Source organism: Parastagonospora nodorum (assembly GCF_000146915.1).
Source record: "Parastagonospora nodorum SN15 chromosome Unknown scaffold_10, whole genome shotgun sequence".
NCBI classification, from domain to species: Eukaryota; Fungi; Ascomycota; class Dothideomycetes; order Pleosporales; family Phaeosphaeriaceae; genus Parastagonospora; species Parastagonospora nodorum.
Window position 1 is genome coordinate 277,469 of NW_001884558.1, and position 21,086 is coordinate 298,554.

A 21,086-nucleotide genomic window follows, 5' to 3' on the forward strand; every position below is an offset into this window, starting at 1 on the left:
CAAAGAACGAGAGACATCGGCCACGCCCGCGCCTTTCGAGCTTCGACATGTTCAGGTTGGTTAAGATTTCTGGACGGTTCGGGCACTGGCCAACGGCGACCGTGTGATGGCTTGAAAGGGGACGCTAAATGCCCCGAAGATGGATCCGCCCCGGTAAATTGGCTGGCACTTTGCACGGTCCGGCCAACGTTATTCGACGAGTCTTCAGCTGCATCTCGCGTGCAATTCGCCTGCTGCAAGGGCTTCGGAAATGGGTCCTGAGCATCCCTGTCGCGCGTGTGCCTGAACCTTATGGTTTGAGGCAATGCATGCGTATGCGTGTAACAACCGAAGAACTCCTGATCCAGAAATGCTCGTAGACCGGCCTTGACGTCGCACGGCTCCCACCAATCTTTGAGAATGAAGCTGAAGTGTTTCATTATTTGCGCATACGGGGGCCCGGCCGCCTACTAGCCAGCTGAGCTAAGACATGGCACTGAGATCACTGCTTGCGCCAGGCACGCGTGCACGGCGACAACGACATGGACGCGGGTCGCCTTGCTTGTTGCATGCTATAATTCAGACATAATAGTGGCATGGAATATGCTCGATGGCTGACGCAACACACGGCACGATATGAGGGGACGTTCATGCATTGAAATGATCACACTCTGAGGCTTTGATACAGGACTGCCTGTGGCTGTTCTACAGCCCTATCCATGTCCCTACATGCAAATATGCGTAGTTCGGCATTTATTACCAACTCTGATTGCTGATGCATATGCGCCGCCCTGATGCGCCGTGCAAATGCAGATTCCAACGCGCTCGCTATGCAATAAGAATGTAAACAAAACTATACAAAGTCCTCGTCGTCGTCCCAGCCCAACGAGGCATATATAGAGCGCTCTTCGTCCTGGACCGGCTTCAAAGTTACGGCTGGTTGGGCCTCACTGACAGGTGTGCTAAAAGACTTAATGGGTGTTGCAGCGACCGTCGTGTGCCGAAAATTAGCGGAAGTAGGAGGCGAGCTTCCGACTGCCTTGACTGGTGATTCAAAAACATGCTCTGCCGATCTGTTTGCTGGAGCCACGTGTGACTTGGAAGGTGTTGCGAAGATCGTTCTCCGAGCTGCCCCTGACTCGAAGACCTTCATGGTCGGCGCCTTTGACGGTGTCTCGGCTACATTGTGGAGCGCTAGGTTTCGGGCCGTGGCGCTACGGTGCACCGTTCCGGGAACCATGGGTTGCTGGCGAGAACCGGACGACGGGTTAAAGAAGTCGCTTGATGGAGGCGCCGCAGATGTGGAGGTTCGAGCAAATGGGTTGCTGATGCGATGGTGATAACCTGGTGTCTGGCCCACCATGTCTTTTGTTCTGCGGCCGATTCTTGGAGTCGCAGACACCTGGACTTCCTTCACCACCTTTCGAACAGGATTCAACTGCTTTCTAGATCTGCTGAATGGACCGAGGCTGCGGCGCTCGACTTCTTCTACGTAGCCGCCGGCAGCTAGCCCCCGGTTGGGCTTCTTCAGAGCTGTTATAGCGTCCTTCAGCTCCTCTTCTACGCGCTGTTTCTGTTTCAACTTCGCGGTGACGGCTGCCGAAGGTGTTGTGAGATCGAGCTCACGCCCTACGAGATGCCGGTACTGCGACATCGATCGCCGAGTATCTCTAGAAGGACTGCGCTGGAACGGAATGGTTGATAGCGGTGCCTCACTTCCTTCGCGCTTAACGCCCTTGATGAGAGCAGAATCAGTGGCGGATCGACTCAAGGATGGCGTGGCGCGAGACGTTGACCTGCGCATGGTTTCTGTCGCTACTCTGGCTAATGACCGCCTAGACTTCTTCAAGTCCGGCTCTTTCGGTTCCCCAGACGCACGTGATGTGGTCGGAGGCTTCATTGCCTTTCGCTTTGGTGGAGAGGTGTGCGCTGGCCCACCCAACTTCTTATTGATCATAAGCGCCTGCTCGGGAAGGCGATTCATGTAGAAGGGAATGATAACTTCGATGCAGAAATCGCGTAGGCGGTCACTTGCACCGCCTCTACCGAGTCCTTCCGCATCATCATATTGCTGGGTGATTTTCGCGTCGAAGTCGAGGATGCCTGCTTCTTCCGTGGCGTGCCAGATGCACAGCCTGTCGAGCAACAAGTCCAGCTGCAGGCCTATATCGTCAAGCTTCCTTTTACGCTTCTTCGGTTTCGCCTGAGAGTCTTCCAGGGCTTGGGTTTCGTCCACAGGAAGGTCGTCCTCGGGTGGCGGTTTGTACGTTGAGAGAGCTTCGAGCGCAATGACTTCGAGCATGAGTGTCAACTGCGCCAATGTCTCGCGAACTCGCAATTCGCCTATTCGTCTCTTGATACGCTGATCAATCGTCTCTTCGCCGGTAGGCATGTTTGAGTGCCACCACTTCTTAATCATAGCCTCCTCATGTGGGTATACGCCTTCTCGACTGAGCTTCAGCTTCTTCTTGGTCTTCTTGGGCTTGCTAGCCGCCACGGTAGGCTCATCGTCTGAGAAGCTTCCAGGCGGGAGTGCTCTGATGACTGCAGGCAATTTCTCATAGTATTTCTTTTCACTCGCCTTTGGAGTCAGAAGCATCGACCTCAAAAAGGTCACCAGTTCGTGCGTAGGAGGCGCACCCTCGTCGGGTGATGTGAAAGCGGTACGAATCCGGGCGATAGGTCCCTTCGAGAAGTATGCCAGCGAAGTCTTGGACATATAGATTGCATCCAAGTACTGTTGTACGATTGACTCGAGTTGCTCCTGAGGGGACGGTGCTGCGAACTGCACTTCTGGAACATCGGCCGGGATTGAGTCCGACAGAATGTGCTCATGGTCTGCCGGGCTATCGAACCGTTGCGAGATCTTCTCCTTCTCTGGTTGTGGAGCCTGTGTCTTACGCATCATGGTCATCCTTGCTCTCTTTACAGGCCGCTCTGCAGACGGGGCCTCCGCTGCCGCATGCTGCCACCACTCTCCAGTGTTGGGTGTGCTTTGCTCAGGTCGAGGTAATACGGGGTAACTCTGCAGACCCGAAGGATCCCATAGCTCAGACACGTCCTTCTCTTTCAGCCAACTCGCAAGTCGACATATGCTGTATACTCGTGTTTGTACACGCTCTATAGCATACAAGGTCCTCTTCGTGTCGTAACGTGCTATGAGGACCTTGGGGGCGTCCTTTTCTGATCCATATTCACTCTCCAACACGTCGATGTGGGCGGAGAAGAGCGAGTTGGCGGCGAAACTCTCATCGGCCGTCGTATCGAGGAATGTCAGAGGCAGCTGTGAGCGTCCGATTATGCGGACAGGCTTGAAGCTGGCGGGCTTATCGGAGGAAGATCCGGTGTACGGCTTGATTTCGAAGGGTTTGGTGAAGGTTCCCAGGCCACATATGGCATCCCTCTTGCGCTTCGATGGCAGCTGTGGCTTCGCTTCGTCGCGTTTGGTGGTTACTCCGAGAAGTTTGATAGGGTTGCTAGATACGGAGTGAAGCATTGTTTTCGTCTGCAATGCGTACGTGGACATCGGATATGCTCATGGCGGGTTTGAGTATTCGGCGGGGTGCGTTCTTGTTAGACATCTCCTGCTGGAGTCGACGCGTTGAGCAAAACGCGTAGGCTCGTGCACAACTCCGCGCTAATGCGTCATTGCAGGGATCGACCGACCCGCGGACCCCACATCGAGATCACTCAAGCAGCCGCAACACACATCTTACTCCAGGATAAGGGGGGGATAGCAACACCGCTGTCAGAGTGTGATATGCTCTCCTCATCCCTCGGCGGGCTATTCCGGTCGCTTCGGGTGTACCCCTCAACAAATCTCTCTTTGTATGCCGGCAGATCTTCGTACGCACACGCACTAACCTTGTAAACCTTAATGGCTCCGGGTTCCTGCTGCGGTAAACACGATGAAGAGCCGATCAGTCCGGGTAAATATTGCTAACGACTGTATACCTCACGTCATTGACTGCAAACGTTGTTCAATGAAATATACGTTGCTTTCGTGCCTGTAGCCACGTAATCACGCTAGCACCCTCTCTTTCCCTTCAACTCACTATCAAGATGTGGCGCCACCTATTCGTACCTAGTATTTTGTTCCTTCACTGTTCAGCGGACGCTTACTTTGACACACCATCTGGCGGCTTTCGACCCTTCGGGCCTGGCTACAACTATGGATCCTATCCCCAAGACTTCTCCATTGTGGGACCACCGCTTGAAGCAATACACGACAGTCAATCGCCTTCTACTGGTCTAGCCGTGGACGCGAACCACAGCCTCTACCTCACATACCCTCGCAACGCTGGTCAGACGCCTAGTAACGTCGTCATCTGCACTTCATTCAATGATGAAAAGCCCTGGCCGACTGCGGAGATACAAAATTGCACCACAGGCCAGGACCCTAGCACGTGCTTCATCAACGTTCAGAATGTCGTCCGCGATGACAAGGGTCGTCTTTGGGTCGTGGACAATGGCATTGCTGCCGGCGCACCTGCAGGATCTGATGCCGTCTATGGTGGTGCAAAACTCATGAGCTTCAACGAGACTACGGCGGAGCACATCAAGACGTACAAGATACCTAAAGACCTCCTTGCACATGAAATGAACATGAATGACATGAAAGTCAACACGACCCTTGGCGGAAGAGGTGGCTATGCTTTCATCACAGATGCTAGTACGAACAGCTCGCTCGTAGCGATTGACCTCGAAAATGGCAGTGGAGTGCGCAGGTTGTTCAACACTAGCGTTGTGAGAGCGGATGAGAAGTACGTTGGATCATATGATGGAGAATTAATGTACAGATGGAATGGGACACAGAAAAGCTATCTTACTACAGCCGCAGATGGTATAACTTTGGGTATGTAGGCTGTGTTTTAACTAAGCTGCATTGCTAACACGAACAAAGCATCGGGCAACTTTTACTGGGGCGTTCTCGCATCGCGCCGCTTCTATTACATTTCCCAAGAAACACTCGTCAACACCAACTTGACGGATGCGCAAGTCCTCGCAGCTGTCCAGAACCCTGGTCAAGTCGGCTCAGAGCAAGCTGGTTTCACATCCGACGACCGTGGTCGCGTTTATGTTGCAGCCAGCGAACAAAACGCCATTTACTACGTCGACACACTCAAGAGCGAGCAGAACATGACTGTCAATGGTAACGCGCCTGGAGGCACCGGGCTCATTCCAGCAGAAGACTATGTCGTGAAGACGCTTGTGAGGAATGCCATGATCCAGCATGCAGACTCGATGGCGATTCTGGACGGGTGGTTGTACTTCAACACGAACCAGCTGACTCTGGGCCCGCAATTTCAATACAACAATGTTGACAAGCGCAGAGGGCCGTTTCGAAGCTTTAAAGTTTGGATTGGCAGAGGACAAGCTGTAGGATAATCATCACCGATGTCGGAAAATGAGCATGTATACGGTACCTGGCCGATGACCAGACAAGACGCCTAATTCAATGACGCATAAAACTCTCTAGTAAATGGGGTATCTCGCAAACCAATAAAGCATCATATCAAAAACGCTGCTCACATCTCATACTCCCATCCCGCAGCCGCATACATCAACTCCTCCACCTCCTCATCCTCGTCCTCGTCCTCAATCTCCAGCGGCTCCCCCTGGGTACCCTTTCCCCCACCCTGTCCCAACGCCTCCCACTCCTTCGCCAGTGCCTTCCTTACGTACTCCCTCCTCCCCTCCTCCGTCTGCATACTCTTCGCCGCCTTCTCCAGCGCCGCAGAGCTCATCGACGGCGCGCGACTCCAGCCGCGATTCGGGGAGTAATGCAGGCCCATGTGGTTGACGATGCGATCGTGCGCCGCGGGCCTGCGACGCATACTCTTGTCCGCCTTCGCACCGAGGCGGGCTTTTATGTGTGCTTCGCGCGCTCGGACGTCGGCTTCAAGCAGCATGATTGCGGGACTTCCCATCACAGTATAGAGCCCAGATATAAGGGGAGGTAGCTCGGGGTGCAGGGCGTTGGGGGTGAAGAGGTCGAGTTTGGAGAGGGAGTGGGCTTTGTGGGCTTGTGTCATTGTCTGTATATATGATTAGCTTGCATGCCTTTCTCTATCCTACGATACTGTCGAATGGGTAACGTATGCGAAGAAGGGGTGCAGCTCCTTACCATCTTGGGAAAATACTGCTTATCACACATGCGACAGCACGTCAAACTGCCGTACAGAATCGCGCGGCGCATGCTCTTGCGCTTGCAAAACTGACACGTCTCGCCGAGCCACCTGCGCCGGCAGCTAAACGCCCTACTCCGCGGCGGCGTGAAGTTGGCATATTTCTTGAGTCGGTTGCGGCAGTATTCTTCCACGACGGTGTGTAGGTGCTTGTTCGTGAGGGCGAGGGCGTTGAGCGGGTGTGGAGCTGTGGGAAGCCGGCTTTGCGTAAGGGCGTTGTAGGAGAGGATTTCGAGGAGGATTTCTAGCGGGAGGTCGACGAGACGCGGCATGGTTGTGGTGCTGGTGGTGGATGTGTGGGGGCGGAGGTGAGGTCAGCGGAAGGCGTGGGGTGGAGATTGTGGGGAAGACGCGACGCGCGACAAGGGAGAGCTGCGGCGCAGTGGACTTTAACTTTTCACTCGATGCGACATAACAAGTCAACGCGCAGAAGGTCACGGGCTGGCGGTTACCTTCACTTGCTTCGTGGCGTGTAGAGGCTCACGAACAACGCGAAAGCATGCGCACGTTGATGGACCTTGGGGAAGGTGTATAATTCACGCAGCTTGCTGTTTGAACTATCGGCCCTACTTGATCTTGCTACAAAGCCCAAGCTCTCAAACCACAAAGGCACCCCCAAACATGTTTAAACATCAAGAATACCCTGCTCTTGCAGGCCCACAAGAATTGTCTTGGTCTCCATGTCGAGCTGGACATCAGACATCCATCCCGCTCCATCCCAGATATCCCAACTACTCTTTCCGAGCCAATAACTCCAACCTTGTTTGTCCCATAGACTGTCTTCCATCTGCCACCTGTGTACCCGCTTCATTATAATCCCGAAGTTGTGTTGTGAGGCGTTGCGCGCATCTTGCTTTTTGCGGAGCTGCTGCAACTCTGCTTCGCGCTGTGCGGTCTCTTTGGGGTGAAGACAGCGTGGTACGTGTTTGAACTTCTTGGGCGGAGCGATGGCGGAGTCTCTGCGAGCGGGGCTTTTACTTGTCTTCTCTTGGCTGGCCTCATTCTCCATGATCTGTTTGCTCGTAAATGTGTCGCTCCTGTATCCCTTCTTAGCTTTAAAAGCATACGCAGCCCTCACCGGCGCGTCCCTTGCCCAAGCATCCCTCAGCCCCTCAATCTCCACCTCATACTCCCGCATCTGTCCCAAAATCTTCGGCAACACATCCTCTTCCACACGCGCCTTGCTCATCTTCACAGCATCAAATGCCTCGGTGGTGACCTGAAGATCGCGTTCCAGCGTCCGCACCTTCTCATGCAAAGGCTTGAGGTCGAAATTCGCCGGATCGTTGAGTTTCTCATGGTACTCCTTCATGCATACCATCATGTCCTTCCGCTGCTGCTCGTAGGCGAGTACGAAACCCTCGGATTCTTTCTCAGCACGGGATTTGATCGATTTGAATTCGGCTTCCCAGCGCTGAGCGCGTTCCCTCAGTGTCTTGGTTTGTTCTTGCAGTCTTGCGTTCTTGTCCTGACTGGTGTAGAGATCAGTTTGGAGCTCTCTGTTCTTTTCCCCTAGGTCGGGTTGGTACATTGCCTCTGCCTTAACTTTCCAGTCTGCGAGTCTGCACTCTACTTGCTCCCTCTTCTTCTGCTCTTTTTCCATCAGTGCCTTCCAGTATTTTTCTGACTGTTCTAGCGCCTGTATATCTTTCTGTGCTGTCGCGAGCTCCTCGTTCCTAACATCGAGGTCAGTCGATGCAGCTTGCAATTTTTCCTCCATGAAGATGGTGAAGCGGGCGATGTGCATATGCAAATCCGTGGCCTCTGGGCTGGAGTAAGGCTTCCATCTCAAATCCCTCAAAGTCTTCGTCTTAGGAGCGTCGCCTGCGTTGGTCTTTTTCAGTGCGTTTGCGAGATACTCCACATCGTCCCGCAATCTTGTGAGCTTCTCACTAGACGTACTGGTACTCGCTTTGGCTTCGTCCAGTTCATCATCTTTAGTTCTGACGTCTTGGTTCAGGTTCTTGACAGCCTTCCTGAGAGCACCTATCTCCGCCAAAGCTGCTTCTTCTTGCTCGATCGCAGCATTTGTGGCAACAATCTCTGTGTCGGCCAGATAGTCTTCCAACTTCTGATTTCGTTGCTGTAATTTAATGATAGCGTTTTCCAGCTTTTGATTACGCCGTTGCAGTTCGTAAATGTTTTTTATCTCAACAGACTGAACCTCGGACTTTGGTAGGTCTTGTTCCTTCTGCTTCGGATTTTGCTGTTTGGTCGACTCATGTGCCTCCACCTCGCCCTGGATGACAACCGGAAGTCCAGACTCCTCCTCATTACTACTCACCGCATCCTCGATATTGACCCCATTCGCGTCTTGTAATTCAGCTTCCAAAGGCCCATCACGTTGTCCCTTCAGCCTGTCCTCTTCAACACCACGCTCGAACTCAGCGATTTCATCCATCAGCTCCTCGTCTTGCATCTTACGTTCTATTTCTTCAGTCCGAGGATCTTTTGCGCTCGTGCTCTGTGACAACGGCGCCTCTTTGCATTCTCGAGACTCTGGCTGCTCATCGGGACGAGATGGTTGAGCATTCTGGTCGTTCACGCCTCCATTTCGTGCTCCGGGTTCAGGCAAAGGGGTTTCTAGCTGCTTTCCCTTACCCTTCTGTCTTCGAGTAGGAACACTTGGAGTAGCATTCGCAGAACCGACACCCTCTCTCCGATTAGCAGCGGAAGTCGTCCTCGCAGTTTTTTTTTTTGGAGTGCTAAGCCCTCTATCTGCCTGCTTCTCCTTCGATGCTTTTGTCTTTAGAGCGAATGATGATGACGTTTGTTCATCATCGATCTGTTTCCCTGTTGATGATTGTGTGCCGCGAGCATAAGCGGGCGTGTTGGGTGCTGAGTAAGTTGGCGGCTTTATGGATGTTGTTGATCGTTCTGCGGTCGAAGGGTCGTCATGGTCTTCGGCTTTGCTTCTGGGTGTGGACTTGACTGGAAACCTGGTAGAAGACTTTTGCTGCTTGCGCTCATCGTCCGCCATGTTTTTAAAATGTACAGTGTGTATTCGAAAGAGGTGTAACAGGTTCTAGCTCTCATCATCTCACGCGTCTTCACCCAATGCCCACTTACAATATGTACCATGGCCATCATCCCTTCTACCCTAACAACCACCCATTGTCCCAGACTCTCCTCCATTGTCCTCGATTACCTTCTCTTTGTCTCTGCATCACCAGGGCTTTGTACCCCGTCATTCATGGGTATAAAAGTCCTTTTAGCATTGTCACTGTCAGGTCTCACTCTAGCTCTAGACCATCGCGACTCAAAGCCCGATTCCAAATTTTCTCATCTTCCCCACCTTCACTAAGGCGCGATCGACGCCCCGCCAGCATACACCCGATGATATTTTGTCATCATCTCCCCCGCCTCACAGCTATCCCACAGACACGCTCCTCCCGCTCTCATGTGGACCTACTGTTTCAACTACGAGAATAGCCTCAAGGGATGGTCCTGTAGCTTTCGGGTTGTATCCTCGATGTGGAAAGCCATCGGTCAGAACGGCGAGCTTCATCGCGTGGGACGCCGCTCATGTCATGTCGTCCCGAATTAGAGGATCAGGGTGATACAGACATCTGGAGCTAGTCACATGCGGACGATCTGCAATCCGCCGCTTTTGGGCAGTGGTCCGTGAGGGAGCTGGGTGAGGCTCGGCAAGTGGAGGCGATTATCGAGACGTTAGAAGCCGATTGAGCTTGTCGATCGTGATAGTACAGTGAAGAAATTGTCAGCATCCAACATGCTTTTGGAGATAATGATTCTTGAAGGATAGAGATTAAGATTATCCGTAGCATGAACCCTATCGATAACGCATGATTGTGTGTGGTTGACTGGATGAATAGCGACATGAACAGGCTGTTTTGGAGGTGCGCTCACATGGATGCATGACGTTGGGGGTTGTACCTACTCCTGTATCGTGTGTTGAACAGGACAGATCTGCTGACGCTTGGCTGTCACAACAGACGAAGAGTGCAAGTATGTCCCAGTGTACTGGGAAGGTGAGCCGTGAGAAGCCGGGCCCGAAGATCTCGTGATCGTCCAGGAGGTACATGGCTGATCGTGCTTTGGGGTCGACTATAACTTAGTATACATCAGATCATACTTGCATTGCTGATTGAGATCATCGGGTTCCGCGGATCTTGTCCCCGCTGTCTCGGGGACGGCAAAGTCAATAGGTTCGCCCCGGGGCCGTTGGACTATCACGTCTCCACGACGCTCCGACGTAGCGTACCAGACATGACTTGACACTGACCCGATCAAGAGTATCTCACTGTTGAGACGCAAAGGCATGAGACTCTGCCGGTTCACTTAATACGTAAATGGATTATCTTCATCGTACATACCAACGATGTACTGGATTTCCGTGACACCCCACGGTGGTCAGATTTTGGGTTACAGACCTCGAGCTTGAATACTGTGGATACACAAGCTAGAGACGGTACTTCCGTGCCACGCGCGTGAGCCATGGTTGTCATGATGGCGTTGTGGGGTATTCGCTAGATTCCAAGCCTGCTACTGGTCTGCCATGGATTTTGGCGTCCGCGGACTGAAGTATGAGGACATGTGTCACACATGATATCCAGCCTTGTGGGTCTCACTGTGGATCGATCTCACTATGCATCTCTTTGTGGAGCCTTGAGCTGGGGATGACGATTAGCGCAAGACGCGGATGTGTTTCAACCGGTCGATGTAGACGAAGACCAGTCCAGGGCTCGACGCGTAACTGTAGTAAACGACGCAATTATTCTCGGAGCTCAAGTTCGCGTAGAATAACCGTAGCGTGAACCAGAGTCGCGAAGCGGAGGAATTGCCTGTCCGAGCAACCATAGATATCACCATGTAGCGTTGACGGCGCAATACCAGGCCCCTACTCCTCAGCTGCGTGACTATGAGTTGACATCAGCAAAGTGGAGTGTCGCGATGTGCAAGCAATAGCGTCCTATAGTCCTAGAAATGCCTTCCTGTCAAGGTGCAGTCCCTGATGAATTTCGCAAAGGCAACGCGGTTATGTTGACTTGTTTGCTCTGGGCCTGCGGCGTCCGGTCAGAACGTGCATCTCCAAACCCCACAATCCAAACAAGCCCCTGATTCAGAACCTCAACAACGACGCCGTGGATACAATTTGCATGCTTTGCTCGCTTAGCGAAGCCAATCAGTCGATAACGAGGTGTGTTTGGTGGTACAAATCCAAAAAGGCGTGTGTAAGGGCGATGGCGTGCATTCCGCAGGCCAGTTCCGAGCAGGGAAACCCCCCAGCCGCATGTCGACACGATCGTCCGGAACCATCCGAATTTCGGATGCATGCAACATGCAGGAGAGATACCTTGACGTCTGCATCTATTGGTAGGAAGACGGTACCAGTGGCTAGTGTACCAGGCGGGCTGGCCGAGCTGATCGGGACCCACCTGACGAGCACATCAGTAGTCGGCGTGGTAGGCAAGGTCTAGCGATTGGCTGCCAAACTGATGACTCCGCGGAGCTCCAGCGTAGCCGGGTAGTTGGGTCGATGGACAGCGTAGGTCCTTTGTGTCCAGAATCTGCTTTGCTGAAGCAGCATGTAGAAGTCGCAGAGTTTGATGAAACTTCACAAAATTGCCAACACGGGGGCCTTGCATGAAACCGACGCATGTTGACCGTTCATAAAATGGTTAACCATGGAGGTGGGCCTGCTGTCAGGATACAAACATGAATGCTACTGCAGCCATCCGCCATGTTCACGGCGCTCGGACCATGCGACATGTTTTAAGAGAGAATAGCTCCATGGCGTTGCCTACTCCACTAAATAGACAGATGGCGACCAAGTAGCACCCTGGCAAATGATCATTGAGGAAGGGGCAGGTAGCCCTACAGGTTCTTGGTGTAGGAATGCGGACATTTGACTGGTGCAACTCGTTCACCAAGGGCTGCGGCAACGGCTGGGAGAACCATGGAACTCAAGGCTTACAACACTGTACAGTAGGCGCGCATGACTACTGCAAGCCACAAGGTAGCCTTGTCTGGCAGGGTCTGCGATTCCAGTATGTGTAAGGGTGCTTGGCGCGGAGCCCTGGGCCACTTCTCGTGGTGGAGGGGCTGAGCGCCGTTTTCAACTGCAAGGCACGGTCGACGATGGTATTTTCAACTCCGGGCCGGTGAACGGACCAGTAGGCGAAGTCACCTATCATCGATACACAATCGATTGCTAGTGGGGACTTGCTCGTCCAAAAGCAGCGAGAAGTTCCTATCGCGGAATGGTCGCGAAGCCATCACCAATCCGGCTGTCTCTTTGTCCGGGTTCAGACGAGCAAGTGAATTACACTGTACGTGAGCAGTCGAATTCGAGGCCAAGTAGTCGGTACAAATATCTTCTCTGGACTGACCTTCAAACAAAGAATCGCCTTCCGTCACTTGCATCCAGAAACTGCTCAAGCTGCTCGTCTACGACAAAGAAACGAGCCGATACACCATAACTCAGACGATCCAGAAGATCCGACTAGTAGATCTGTGTCGCATAGTCATCCAAATCAATTGCCAACGTGCCAAAGCATTGGAGCCGGTGAAAAACGGGTAGCTGCAACAGGTTCGTTCCCTGAACACTTTGCGAACTGTTATGCATCGACGCAATGAAGCAAACACACCAGCGCAAAGACTTAGCCTATCCCGTTACTGACTTACATTTAGTTCCATATCTGAACTAAGACATTCTCGTTGGGAAGGCTTCTGGAATTCTGTCGGAACAGTAACACTCGTCACTCTCAGCAGTGAAGCATTGGACGCTTAGCATCAGTTCTGTTCGCAAGCAGTTATCGCCACCGAAAATCGCTCCAGCGTTAGTACCGTTACTTACTGGTATTGATATCGCCATACGTTTCGGCACAAGCTCAGGACCTGCAATCCGCTAGCACTATTCACTTCGCATTGTTGGCGACTTCCATCATTCCAGTCGGTGTGGGCCTGCTCCTGCTCTCAGTCTTTACTTCGTCATGAGAGGCGAAACGCTCATCCAACAACATCCCCCCACCCCGCCAAGTACTGGTGCGGAGTACCAGGTGGGCCTGCAACATATTGCGCATTACAACACAGCGCGTGGCTTCGCCTATGCGTCTCCCAGATCGATAGCGCACGAAGGGATCCCTTCGCATGGGTCACATGTGGTAAGCCATCCTGGGGAGGGACACGGTCTCGGTCTTCAATATGTGAGAACATTGTCGATACCACATCGAAATGCAATGCTGATGAACATTCAGGATGGTTATGGTCCTGCCGGTGAATACTATCACGATAGACAGTATGGTGGGTTGCCAGTGAGTTCACCTTTAGTGCACGCCTTCATCCATGCAGCAGCTGACGTATCATAGAACGAGCAGCCACTATTCTCGCCACCAACGCCCAGGTCCACAGCTGATGATGATGTCGAGCGAAGAACGACGCGAAATGGGCGAGCAGTTGCAGCATCCAGTTCGCCACGACGAAAAGAAGCAAGTCCACGACCAAAGGCCACACCAAAGGCAAAAAAGCCGAAGGCTTCGAAGGGCGAGAAGGCAGCGACCCCTAAACTGAATGCGCCTCTGAGCATATTGACGGCAGGACTACTCCACATTCCTGTCAAGAACATGGAAGAGTGGGTCAACAGGTCGGCTGACACCAGGAGAGACGAAGCAGAGAAGCGGAACGGGTACATCACTCGGCCCATGAACTCGTTCATGCTGTACCGATCCGCGTACGCAGAGAGGGCCAAGTCCTGGTGCGCGCAGAACAACCACCAGATCGTGTCGTCCGTGGCAGGCGAGAGCTGGCCATTGGAACCCGCTGGCATCCGTGACTTGTACAACGAGTATGCGAAGATTGAGAGGATCAACCACCAGAACGCACACCCGACATACAAGTTCTCTCCAAGCAAAGCGGCGGCTCCACCCAAGAAGAGGAAGGGTGAATGGTCCGACGATGAAGAGCCGAGCGATCTCGACGATGCTGAGTGGGCGCCTGGTAGCGGCAGGACTCGTAACAGGCAAGCAAGGAGGATTGAACGGTCCCTTAGCTACCCCTCGAACGGCATGAACCCGGAATTCTTCGACCAGCGCTTTGGGCCCAATGGCCATGGAGTCAACAAGTCCTCGTGGGAGATTACGAACGAGGGAAGGCCGTTGCCGATGCCGATGCACCACGACATGTACAACCAGTATTACCAGACTGCTGCGTACCCTGCCATGATGGGCGCAAATTATCAGGAAGACATGCGCATGCGAAGAGTTGGTATTCCAGCCCCTCAGCCACAATTCTCGTCAGACCATGCCCTGTTAGGACTTCCTGGAGGCAACTCGGGCGACCTAATGCAGCAAACGCACTCGCACGTTGGCAGGCCCTTCGAAGATGGCCAATTGGATCCGATGCTGCTGGCTTATGATGGCAGCCACTCCGACTTCGATCCAAACGCGCTCCAACACGGCTACCGAAACGGCCATGGCATCATGCTCGACGCAAGGCTGGAGCAGCATGATATCGATAGCCTTCTGGAGATCTCACCAACGCGCAACGACTATCATTCTGGCCCGTGGCAGTCCGACCCAACCATGGTCTCACTTGAGCAGGAGTCTGAGTTCGACAAGTGGATGGGTGAGCAACAGTAGTGCACGAGTAAAAGAATTTCTTCCTGTTGCTGTTATTATTGTTGTTATCGTAGATTTGTTTCCTTTTTTTGTACGCGACTATTATACTCATAACAATCGCTCAACGCGATAAGCATGCATGCTTATGGAGTTCTGGAAGCTGGAGATACCCGTTGCCATGACGCGTTGGGTTACATGCAAGGCGTTGGTCGGATCGGAAGCTCTTGAGCTTGTATCGCATTACAGGCGTTCCCATGTACTTGTAGGCTACTGTTTCAATGTAAAGACAACCACTGTCCTTCAATCTTGTCGCGCTTTAATCAACTCGTATGCTTGTGACAAGCTGCAACTGAAGATATGCCTAGACAGCATCGAAGTGACATGCCAAGACCCATCGTGGGACTGGTGGACACGACCTGAGCATCGGCAAGCTACATTGCGCGGGAGGATTCGCAAGCCTGGGCCAATAACCGGGAAGGAATCAAAGTGCGCTCTCAAGAACCGCGAGCGGCGCACCCGAACTCGGGTGTAGACTGGGATGATTGGGTGTTGTGAAGATGTTATCTTGTAAGGGATCTCTGGAAGGAGGAAGAGATGTAGTCGGACTCGGCGAGGGCATGGACCACTTATTTCGCTACGCCACTCGCACCTGCCTTCGCGACGCGAACGCGCCTACCCATCCATGTCATGGTGGGGGGGGTCTAACAAACAAACAGGCCTTTTCCGCTTTATGCTCCAGACCTTTACAACGTGCGAGTGACTGTACTATCACAAAGGCTGCCGAATACAAAGATAGTACTCATATACATAAAGTCACGGAAACGTCCAAAATGTACGGCGAAACCGCCAACAAGCTCGTCCAAAATGCCAAACGCACCCAGGCCCTCCCGCACCTCCCGCCATACGCTTCGGACCTATCACGCACCATCGTTCGGGAAGTCCGTGACCTCGACCGTGATGTCAGCGCCATACTCGCCCCATACGGCAGCTCCTTCAACCCATCGGCCGACCCGTCCACCGCATGCGCACTCCTCGTGAACCACCTGTGCATGCGCCGCAATAAGCGCTGCCTGCTCGCCTATCACAAAGTGCGCACCGAAAAGCTGGAGGGATACTGCTGGGAAGGCATCGACATCCTTGAGCAGACAGGCAGCGGCAAAGAAGGCGAGGGCGGCATGGCAGGCAAAAAGGAAGAAAGCAGTCTGAGCCCCGAAGAGGAGGAGTACGTGCGGCAATACAGCGACTTGTTGGCGGCGTACAAGGGCCAATGGACAGACATCGATTTGACAGGGAGTTTGGAGCCACCGAGAGATCTCTTCATTGACGTCCGCGTGCTCAAGGACGCGGGCGAGATTCAGACTGAGTACGGGTACGTTGGCCATTTGTCAGGGTTTCGTTCAAGCACAGCCGTGGAGACTGACCTATTCTTAGGTCCATCACTTTGACGAAGAATAGCCAGTTCTACGTGCGTCATGGCGATGTGGAACGTCTGATCGCACAGGGATATCTTCAGCGACTGAGTTAACGGGATCGATGAGTCGTTGAGAAGTAAGGACTGAAAAGCAAAGCACTCAATCCCGCTGCAGCAATGTGCGTTGCACTCATGTGTCACAACACTTGCAACTATGTGCGGAATCGCCAGCACAACCACTTTCCGTATGCGACGGAACGCTTGGGAGTTATCGCTGCGCCATGTCAAGGTAGAAGAGCCTCAAGATGTTCACAAAGCTGGGACAGTTCCGGCATGATATGTGAGAGGCGCATATGTCTTCGGGGCCTATCATTAGAGCTACAGTCTCGACATTGCACACAAGATTCCCGTCTGTCTAAAGTGTTCTGTTGGACGTGCAGGGACGCGGTGTGGTCTTTTGGCCTGGGATCTGCGCTCTAATGCGCGTGTTGGAACGTCAAGGGATCTCCCCACGCGGATTGAGGGCTGTGTGTACATTCTACAAGCTACCGCCGGGAAGGCTGGGTTATTGGAGCTCTGGAAAGGACACCATCAGGAATGCTAAGAATAGGTCTCGAAAACACACACTACTCAACCAGTGGCTATACATGCAAAGTCAGCTGGGTACGATTCAGTTTACATGAATTATTGTTCTAGAAAGGTCACGCATGTGCATTGAGGGACATGAGTACTATTACGACTTCATTCATTCTTTAGCTTTTCTTCAAGCTCTCATATTCATCCCCACTGGCCATTCTGCATGCATTCCGTGCGTAATCTTGTGATCGTCCGCCAGATGCAACATGTTGAACATGGTGATCCGGCTTCTGTGCACGTCGAGTGCCGACAATGCGCAACAACCAGGAAAAGTATTGTACCTAAAAAGAGGTTATGCTGGTCAGAGAATTTCTTCAATGGGGAAGAGAATGACTTACAATGAAAGGCATGCGGAGCCGTTTTTTGAAGACCGTTGATGCCCATACCTCCAAGTCCATACTCCAAGTCGAAAGACTGAAAACCCCAGAACTCCAAGATTTTGTTTGTCGAAGTGAGTCACATTAAATTTATGACAAGGGAGGGGAAATGGGGGAGACACAAGGTGACTAGTCTTGGCCGAAGTTAGTTTTATGCATACCTCGACTTATGACATGACGCTGTAGCGGCCTGTAGGGCCACGAGTTGAAGCAGCCTCCTCTGCAGCAACAGTGGCATCTGTCAGGAGACGAGTGAGCTCCAACATCGCCTGAGTGACAACACCTTCGGTATCGCCTTCGACGAGAATGTATAGCTTGGGCAAATCCGTTTCTGTAGAGTTTTTAGTGTGCACTTGAGTTGAAAAGCCTATGTCATACATACCTCCTGGTTCTTTGCCTGGCCCATAAAAGTTGCCCTTTGTGGTAATGGACACACCGGTCGCATCCAAAATCTTGGCGACGTTGGTGCGATTGGTAACTGCCCATCGCGCCTTCTGGGGAAAGTCGTTGATCTCGAGGGTGGAATGGTAGAGGCCAGCATCCGGACCCTTGTTGTCGATTGGCTGGCCGGCGTGAACGGTGCCCTTCCTACTCAAATTGCCATCGATCTTCCTCGCAGCCGCCATGGCTCGCTCTTTAGCAGTCGTTGGCTTGCCAGTTTCAGCGCGCTCAGTCTTGTTGACGACTATCTTGCCTAACAACAGCTTCTTCCAGGCTGGCTCATCTTGAACCGGCTCGGCAGCAGCGTCTCCATTCGTAGATTTAGCGACACCCGGACCGGACGCCTCTGGCTTCTTGAGTTTGGGGAGGTCGGGTTCGTCGTCGCTAGCGTCATCATCGCCAAGCTTGAGTGCACGCTTCTCGCGTTTCTTGTCCAAAGCACGCGACGCATCGAGCTCGTCGAGACCCTTGCCTTTGAAACCAACATTATAGTACTTCTCGGTACCCGACTTCACTTTCTCATGGAAAGCGTTAGCCATAGCTTGTAGATCATCAGGTACTTCTGCTCCGCTTTCCTTAAGAGCTTTGACAATGTGAACAGCAAAACGCTCCTGACCAGGGTTCTCGATTAGCGTAACAGCAAGGCCCTTGTTGCCAGCACGGCCAGTACGACCACACCGGTGCACATAGTCTTCCAAATGTGTTGGGCAATCAAAGTTATACACCAAGGCTAGGCCGGGTACATCGAGACCGCGAGCTGCCACTGATGTGGCGATCAAAATGTTAAGTAGACCTTGCTTGAACTCGTTGATAGCCTCGTTGCGATCGGTTTGATCTTTTGCTCCATGAATTGTGTTGACGGCAAAATACTTAGCCTTGAACAGCTTAGAGAGAAGATCCTCAGCTGTCTCCTGACGCTCGGTGAAGATAAGGACCTGGGCATTCTCATCGTCGCTGAAGGTCTGGCCAAGGTGATGAAGTAGCTTGGCAATTTTCTTCTCATACGAAGGCGGTACGATAGTGATGTGCTGGGTAATTTCAGGTGCAACCTTGCTACGACCGCCAATAATCACTTCTGCTGGCTTGTCAAGAGCCTTCCTCGCAAGAGCAGCCATGGTCTTGGGGAATGTGGCTGAGAAGAGGATGGTCTGGCGATCAGGGCGGATACTGGCAAGAATTTTCATGACCTGAGGTTCGAAACCCATATCGAACATGCGATCAGCTTCATCAAGAACGACGTAAGTAATGCGCCTAAAGCTGAGCACTCGACCGGAGTTGCTCTGCAACAAATCGATAAGACGGCCAGCAGTCGCACACAGAATGTGGATGCCGCCTCGCTTGATCATAGCAATCTGATCGGAAATAGGTTGACCTCCGTAGGCACACTTGATAGTGATGCCTGACGCGTTGAGGAAAGGTTTCAGCTCATTCACGATCTGCAGAGAGAGTTCTCGAGTGGGAGCCAAGATCAGGCCGATGGGTCCATCAGCAGGCTTCAGTGGACGCTGATCGAGCACATGGCGAATCATTGGAATACCGAAAGCAAGCGTCTTGCCAGATCCAGTTTTGGCAACTCCGATAAGGTCACGACCTGATTCAGCAATAGGGATAGCCTGAGCTTGGATAGCAGTGGGCCTCGCGTACCCAACACGAGTGAAGACATCCATGGTTTGCTGAAGCAGCCCCATCTGGGCCCACTTCGTGACTGGACGAGGCACGTCGTCGGGCTTGACTTTAATGCCATCGAGCTCGTGGCGAAGATCTGCAACGTCTTCGGCAGACATCTGAGTGATCTCGGCAGGCTCAGTGTAGAAGTCTTTGCGGAATGGCTCGTACTCAACTTTCTCATGATTGATCGTAGGCACCTCTTTCTTCTTCTTCTTGGCAGCACGAAGAGCAAGAAGGTCCTCGCCTTCGACAGCGGTCTGCTCAGGTTCGAGGTCGTCGTTGAACATAGTCTCGCCTTGCGGGGCGGCCCGGCTTGGCTGTTGAGGCACAGAAAGATCGGCCATGAAAGCGTCAAGGGGGTCGACGTCATCTTCCTCGGCGCCTGCGTTATCGTCAACGTCCATCTGGTCGCCAGTGTTGTCGGCAGTAGGAACTTCTTCCATGTTGGTGTCTTTGTCTGCAGCTTGGTCATGCGAAAGTTCAGCCCGACGTGACTGGAGTTTGGCTTGTAATTGCGCGTTCGTCTCGTCATCATCAGTGCCGATATCGCTCATCGCAGCATCATCCTCGACACCTGCTGTGGTCTCAGGTTCATCGTGTGTTGCAAAGACTGGTAGAGCTTGAAGCTTGCGCTTGCCAGTATCGATCTCGTCATCGAGAAGAGCCTTCGAGGAGATGTCCTCCTCGGCCGTAGACTTTGTCTTGAGGCCGAAGCTGCCTATGTTGCCATTGGCCTTGGTGGTGGCGGCGGCGGCGGCGCCATCTGTCTGTGTGAGCTGGTTTGAACACTTGTAGTCAATGTGATGGTACTTACTGGCGGCTGCAATGGCCACTGGCTTTCCGGCTGGCTTGGCAATGAGTGGGCGGGCTGCGGCAGACTCGTCAAGCTTGAAGCTGGACTTCTCCGGCTGCTTCTGCTTCACTTTCTCAGTAGCGGGCTTGGGTACCTTGCTCTTAGCGACAGTGGGTTTGGCCTCCCTCGGTGGAGGCGTGGCAGCAACTGCTGGGGTCGAAGGCACACTGCCGGCTGGCGAGGCTCCTGAGCCGGGTGTGCCTGCCTTCTCTTGGGCAAGACGCTCAGCTTCTTTGCGCTTCTTCCACTCAAGAAGCTTAGCAGCTCGCTCTGCAAGCTTGTCCTCCTTTTGCTTCTCGGGATTAACCCTCTCTTCACGTGTGGCAGCGCCTACACGATCATACTTGTCCGGGGCCGGTGTGGCTGAAGCACGTCCCGAGCCTGGCCGACGTGGCGGGGAACTTCGACGCCTGTCCCTATCATCGCGACGGTCGTCCCGGCGGTCGTCCCGGCGGTCGTCTCGGCGGTAACGATCATCTCGGCGGTTCTGTGACCTCTCGCGACGGGGTGGTGAACGTGAGCGGCGGCGGTCTCGGCGGTCGTCTCGACGGTCATCGCGGCGGTCGTCTCGGCGGTCGTCACGTCTATCTCGAGCACGGTCACGGTCGTCACGACCTCTGCCACCGCCGTAGCGATCTCCGTAGCGATCTCGCGAGCGATCTCGGCGGCCTGGAGACCTCGAGCGGGCACGGCGGGGCGGAGAGTATCGTCCACGGTCGCGGTCGAACCTTGAACTATCAGCGTGGCGCGTCGCCATGTCGACTCGCGGTGCGTTACTGGCTGATACAGTGCAGTAGAAACGGTTCCTCGAAATCGCAGTTCGGTGCGGCGACTAGGCGGTAGTCGCGTGGTTGTCGCAGTTGAAGTGACGGAGGTGGAAGGAGTTTGTAGCTTGCATAGTCGGGGTGGATCGCGCTAGCGCTAGCGCGATGGCCGTGCATCGAAATCTTGGCC

At 53.2% G+C, this 21,086-nt stretch overlaps 9 protein-coding genes across 9 annotated transcripts; 3 read left to right on the top strand and 6 right to left on the bottom strand.

Annotated features, from left to right (window-relative positions):
- Positions 1–832: 832 nt before the first annotated feature.
- Positions 833–3,475, bottom strand: SNOG_06799 (hypothetical protein; the record flags this gene model as incomplete). The annotated part of the gene is made up of 2 exons (XM_001797109.1): positions 833–1,608; positions 1,696–3,475. 2 exons carry the CDS (start codon positions 3,473–3,475, stop codon positions 833–835), a joined length of 2,556 nt encoding a protein of 851 aa, XP_001797161.1.
- Positions 3,476–4,041: 566 nt separating this feature from the next.
- Positions 4,042–5,367, top strand: SNOG_06800 (hypothetical protein; the record flags this gene model as incomplete). Its single annotated transcript, XM_001797110.1, has 2 exons — positions 4,042–4,742; positions 4,860–5,367. 2 exons carry the CDS (start codon positions 4,042–4,044, stop codon positions 5,365–5,367), a joined length of 1,209 nt encoding a protein of 402 aa, XP_001797162.1.
- A 140-nt stretch (positions 5,368–5,507) lies between these two features.
- SNOG_06801 (hypothetical protein) lies at positions 5,508–6,439 on the bottom strand (the record flags this gene model as incomplete). Its single annotated transcript, XM_001797111.1, has 2 exons — positions 5,508–6,017; positions 6,107–6,439. 2 exons carry the CDS (start codon positions 6,437–6,439, stop codon positions 5,508–5,510), a joined length of 843 nt encoding a protein of 280 aa, XP_001797163.1.
- Positions 6,440–6,792: 353 nt separating this feature from the next.
- SNOG_06802 (hypothetical protein) lies at positions 6,793–9,147 on the bottom strand (the record flags this gene model as incomplete). The annotated part of the gene is made up of 1 exon (XM_001797112.1): positions 6,793–9,147. The coding sequence occupies one exon, from the start codon at positions 9,145–9,147 to the stop codon at positions 6,793–6,795; it is 2,355 nt and encodes a 784-aa protein (XP_001797164.1).
- A 917-nt stretch (positions 9,148–10,064) lies between these two features.
- Positions 10,065–10,627, bottom strand: SNOG_06803 (hypothetical protein; the record flags this gene model as incomplete). Its single annotated transcript, XM_001797113.1, has 2 exons — positions 10,065–10,235; positions 10,505–10,627. The coding sequence occupies 2 exons, from the start codon at positions 10,625–10,627 to the stop codon at positions 10,065–10,067; spliced, it is 294 nt and encodes a 97-aa protein (XP_001797165.1).
- A 951-nt stretch (positions 10,628–11,578) lies between these two features.
- On the bottom strand, positions 11,579–11,900 carry SNOG_06804 (hypothetical protein; the record flags this gene model as incomplete). The annotated part of the gene is made up of 2 exons (XM_001797114.1): positions 11,579–11,706; positions 11,858–11,900. The coding sequence occupies 2 exons, from the start codon at positions 11,898–11,900 to the stop codon at positions 11,579–11,581; spliced, it is 171 nt and encodes a 56-aa protein (XP_001797166.1).
- A 1,530-nt stretch (positions 11,901–13,430) lies between these two features.
- On the top strand, positions 13,431–14,767 carry SNOG_06805 (hypothetical protein; the record flags this gene model as incomplete). The annotated part of the gene is made up of 2 exons (XM_001797115.1): positions 13,431–13,444; positions 13,534–14,767. The coding sequence occupies 2 exons, from the start codon at positions 13,431–13,433 to the stop codon at positions 14,765–14,767; spliced, it is 1,248 nt and encodes a 415-aa protein (XP_001797167.1).
- Positions 14,768–15,576: 809 nt separating this feature from the next.
- Positions 15,577–16,266, top strand: SNOG_06806 (hypothetical protein; the record flags this gene model as incomplete). The annotated part of the gene is made up of 2 exons (XM_001797116.1): positions 15,577–16,115; positions 16,248–16,266. 2 exons carry the CDS (start codon positions 15,577–15,579, stop codon positions 16,264–16,266), a joined length of 558 nt encoding a protein of 185 aa, XP_001797168.1.
- A 1,071-nt stretch (positions 16,267–17,337) lies between these two features.
- Positions 17,338–21,073, bottom strand: SNOG_06807 (hypothetical protein; the record flags this gene model as incomplete). The annotated part of the gene is given in 4 exon segments (XM_001797117.1): positions 17,338–17,501; positions 17,553–20,462; positions 20,477–20,912; positions 21,029–21,073. 4 exon segments carry the CDS (start codon positions 21,071–21,073, stop codon positions 17,338–17,340), a joined length of 3,555 nt encoding a protein of 1,184 aa, XP_001797169.1.
- Positions 21,074–21,086: the final 13 nt, after the last annotated feature.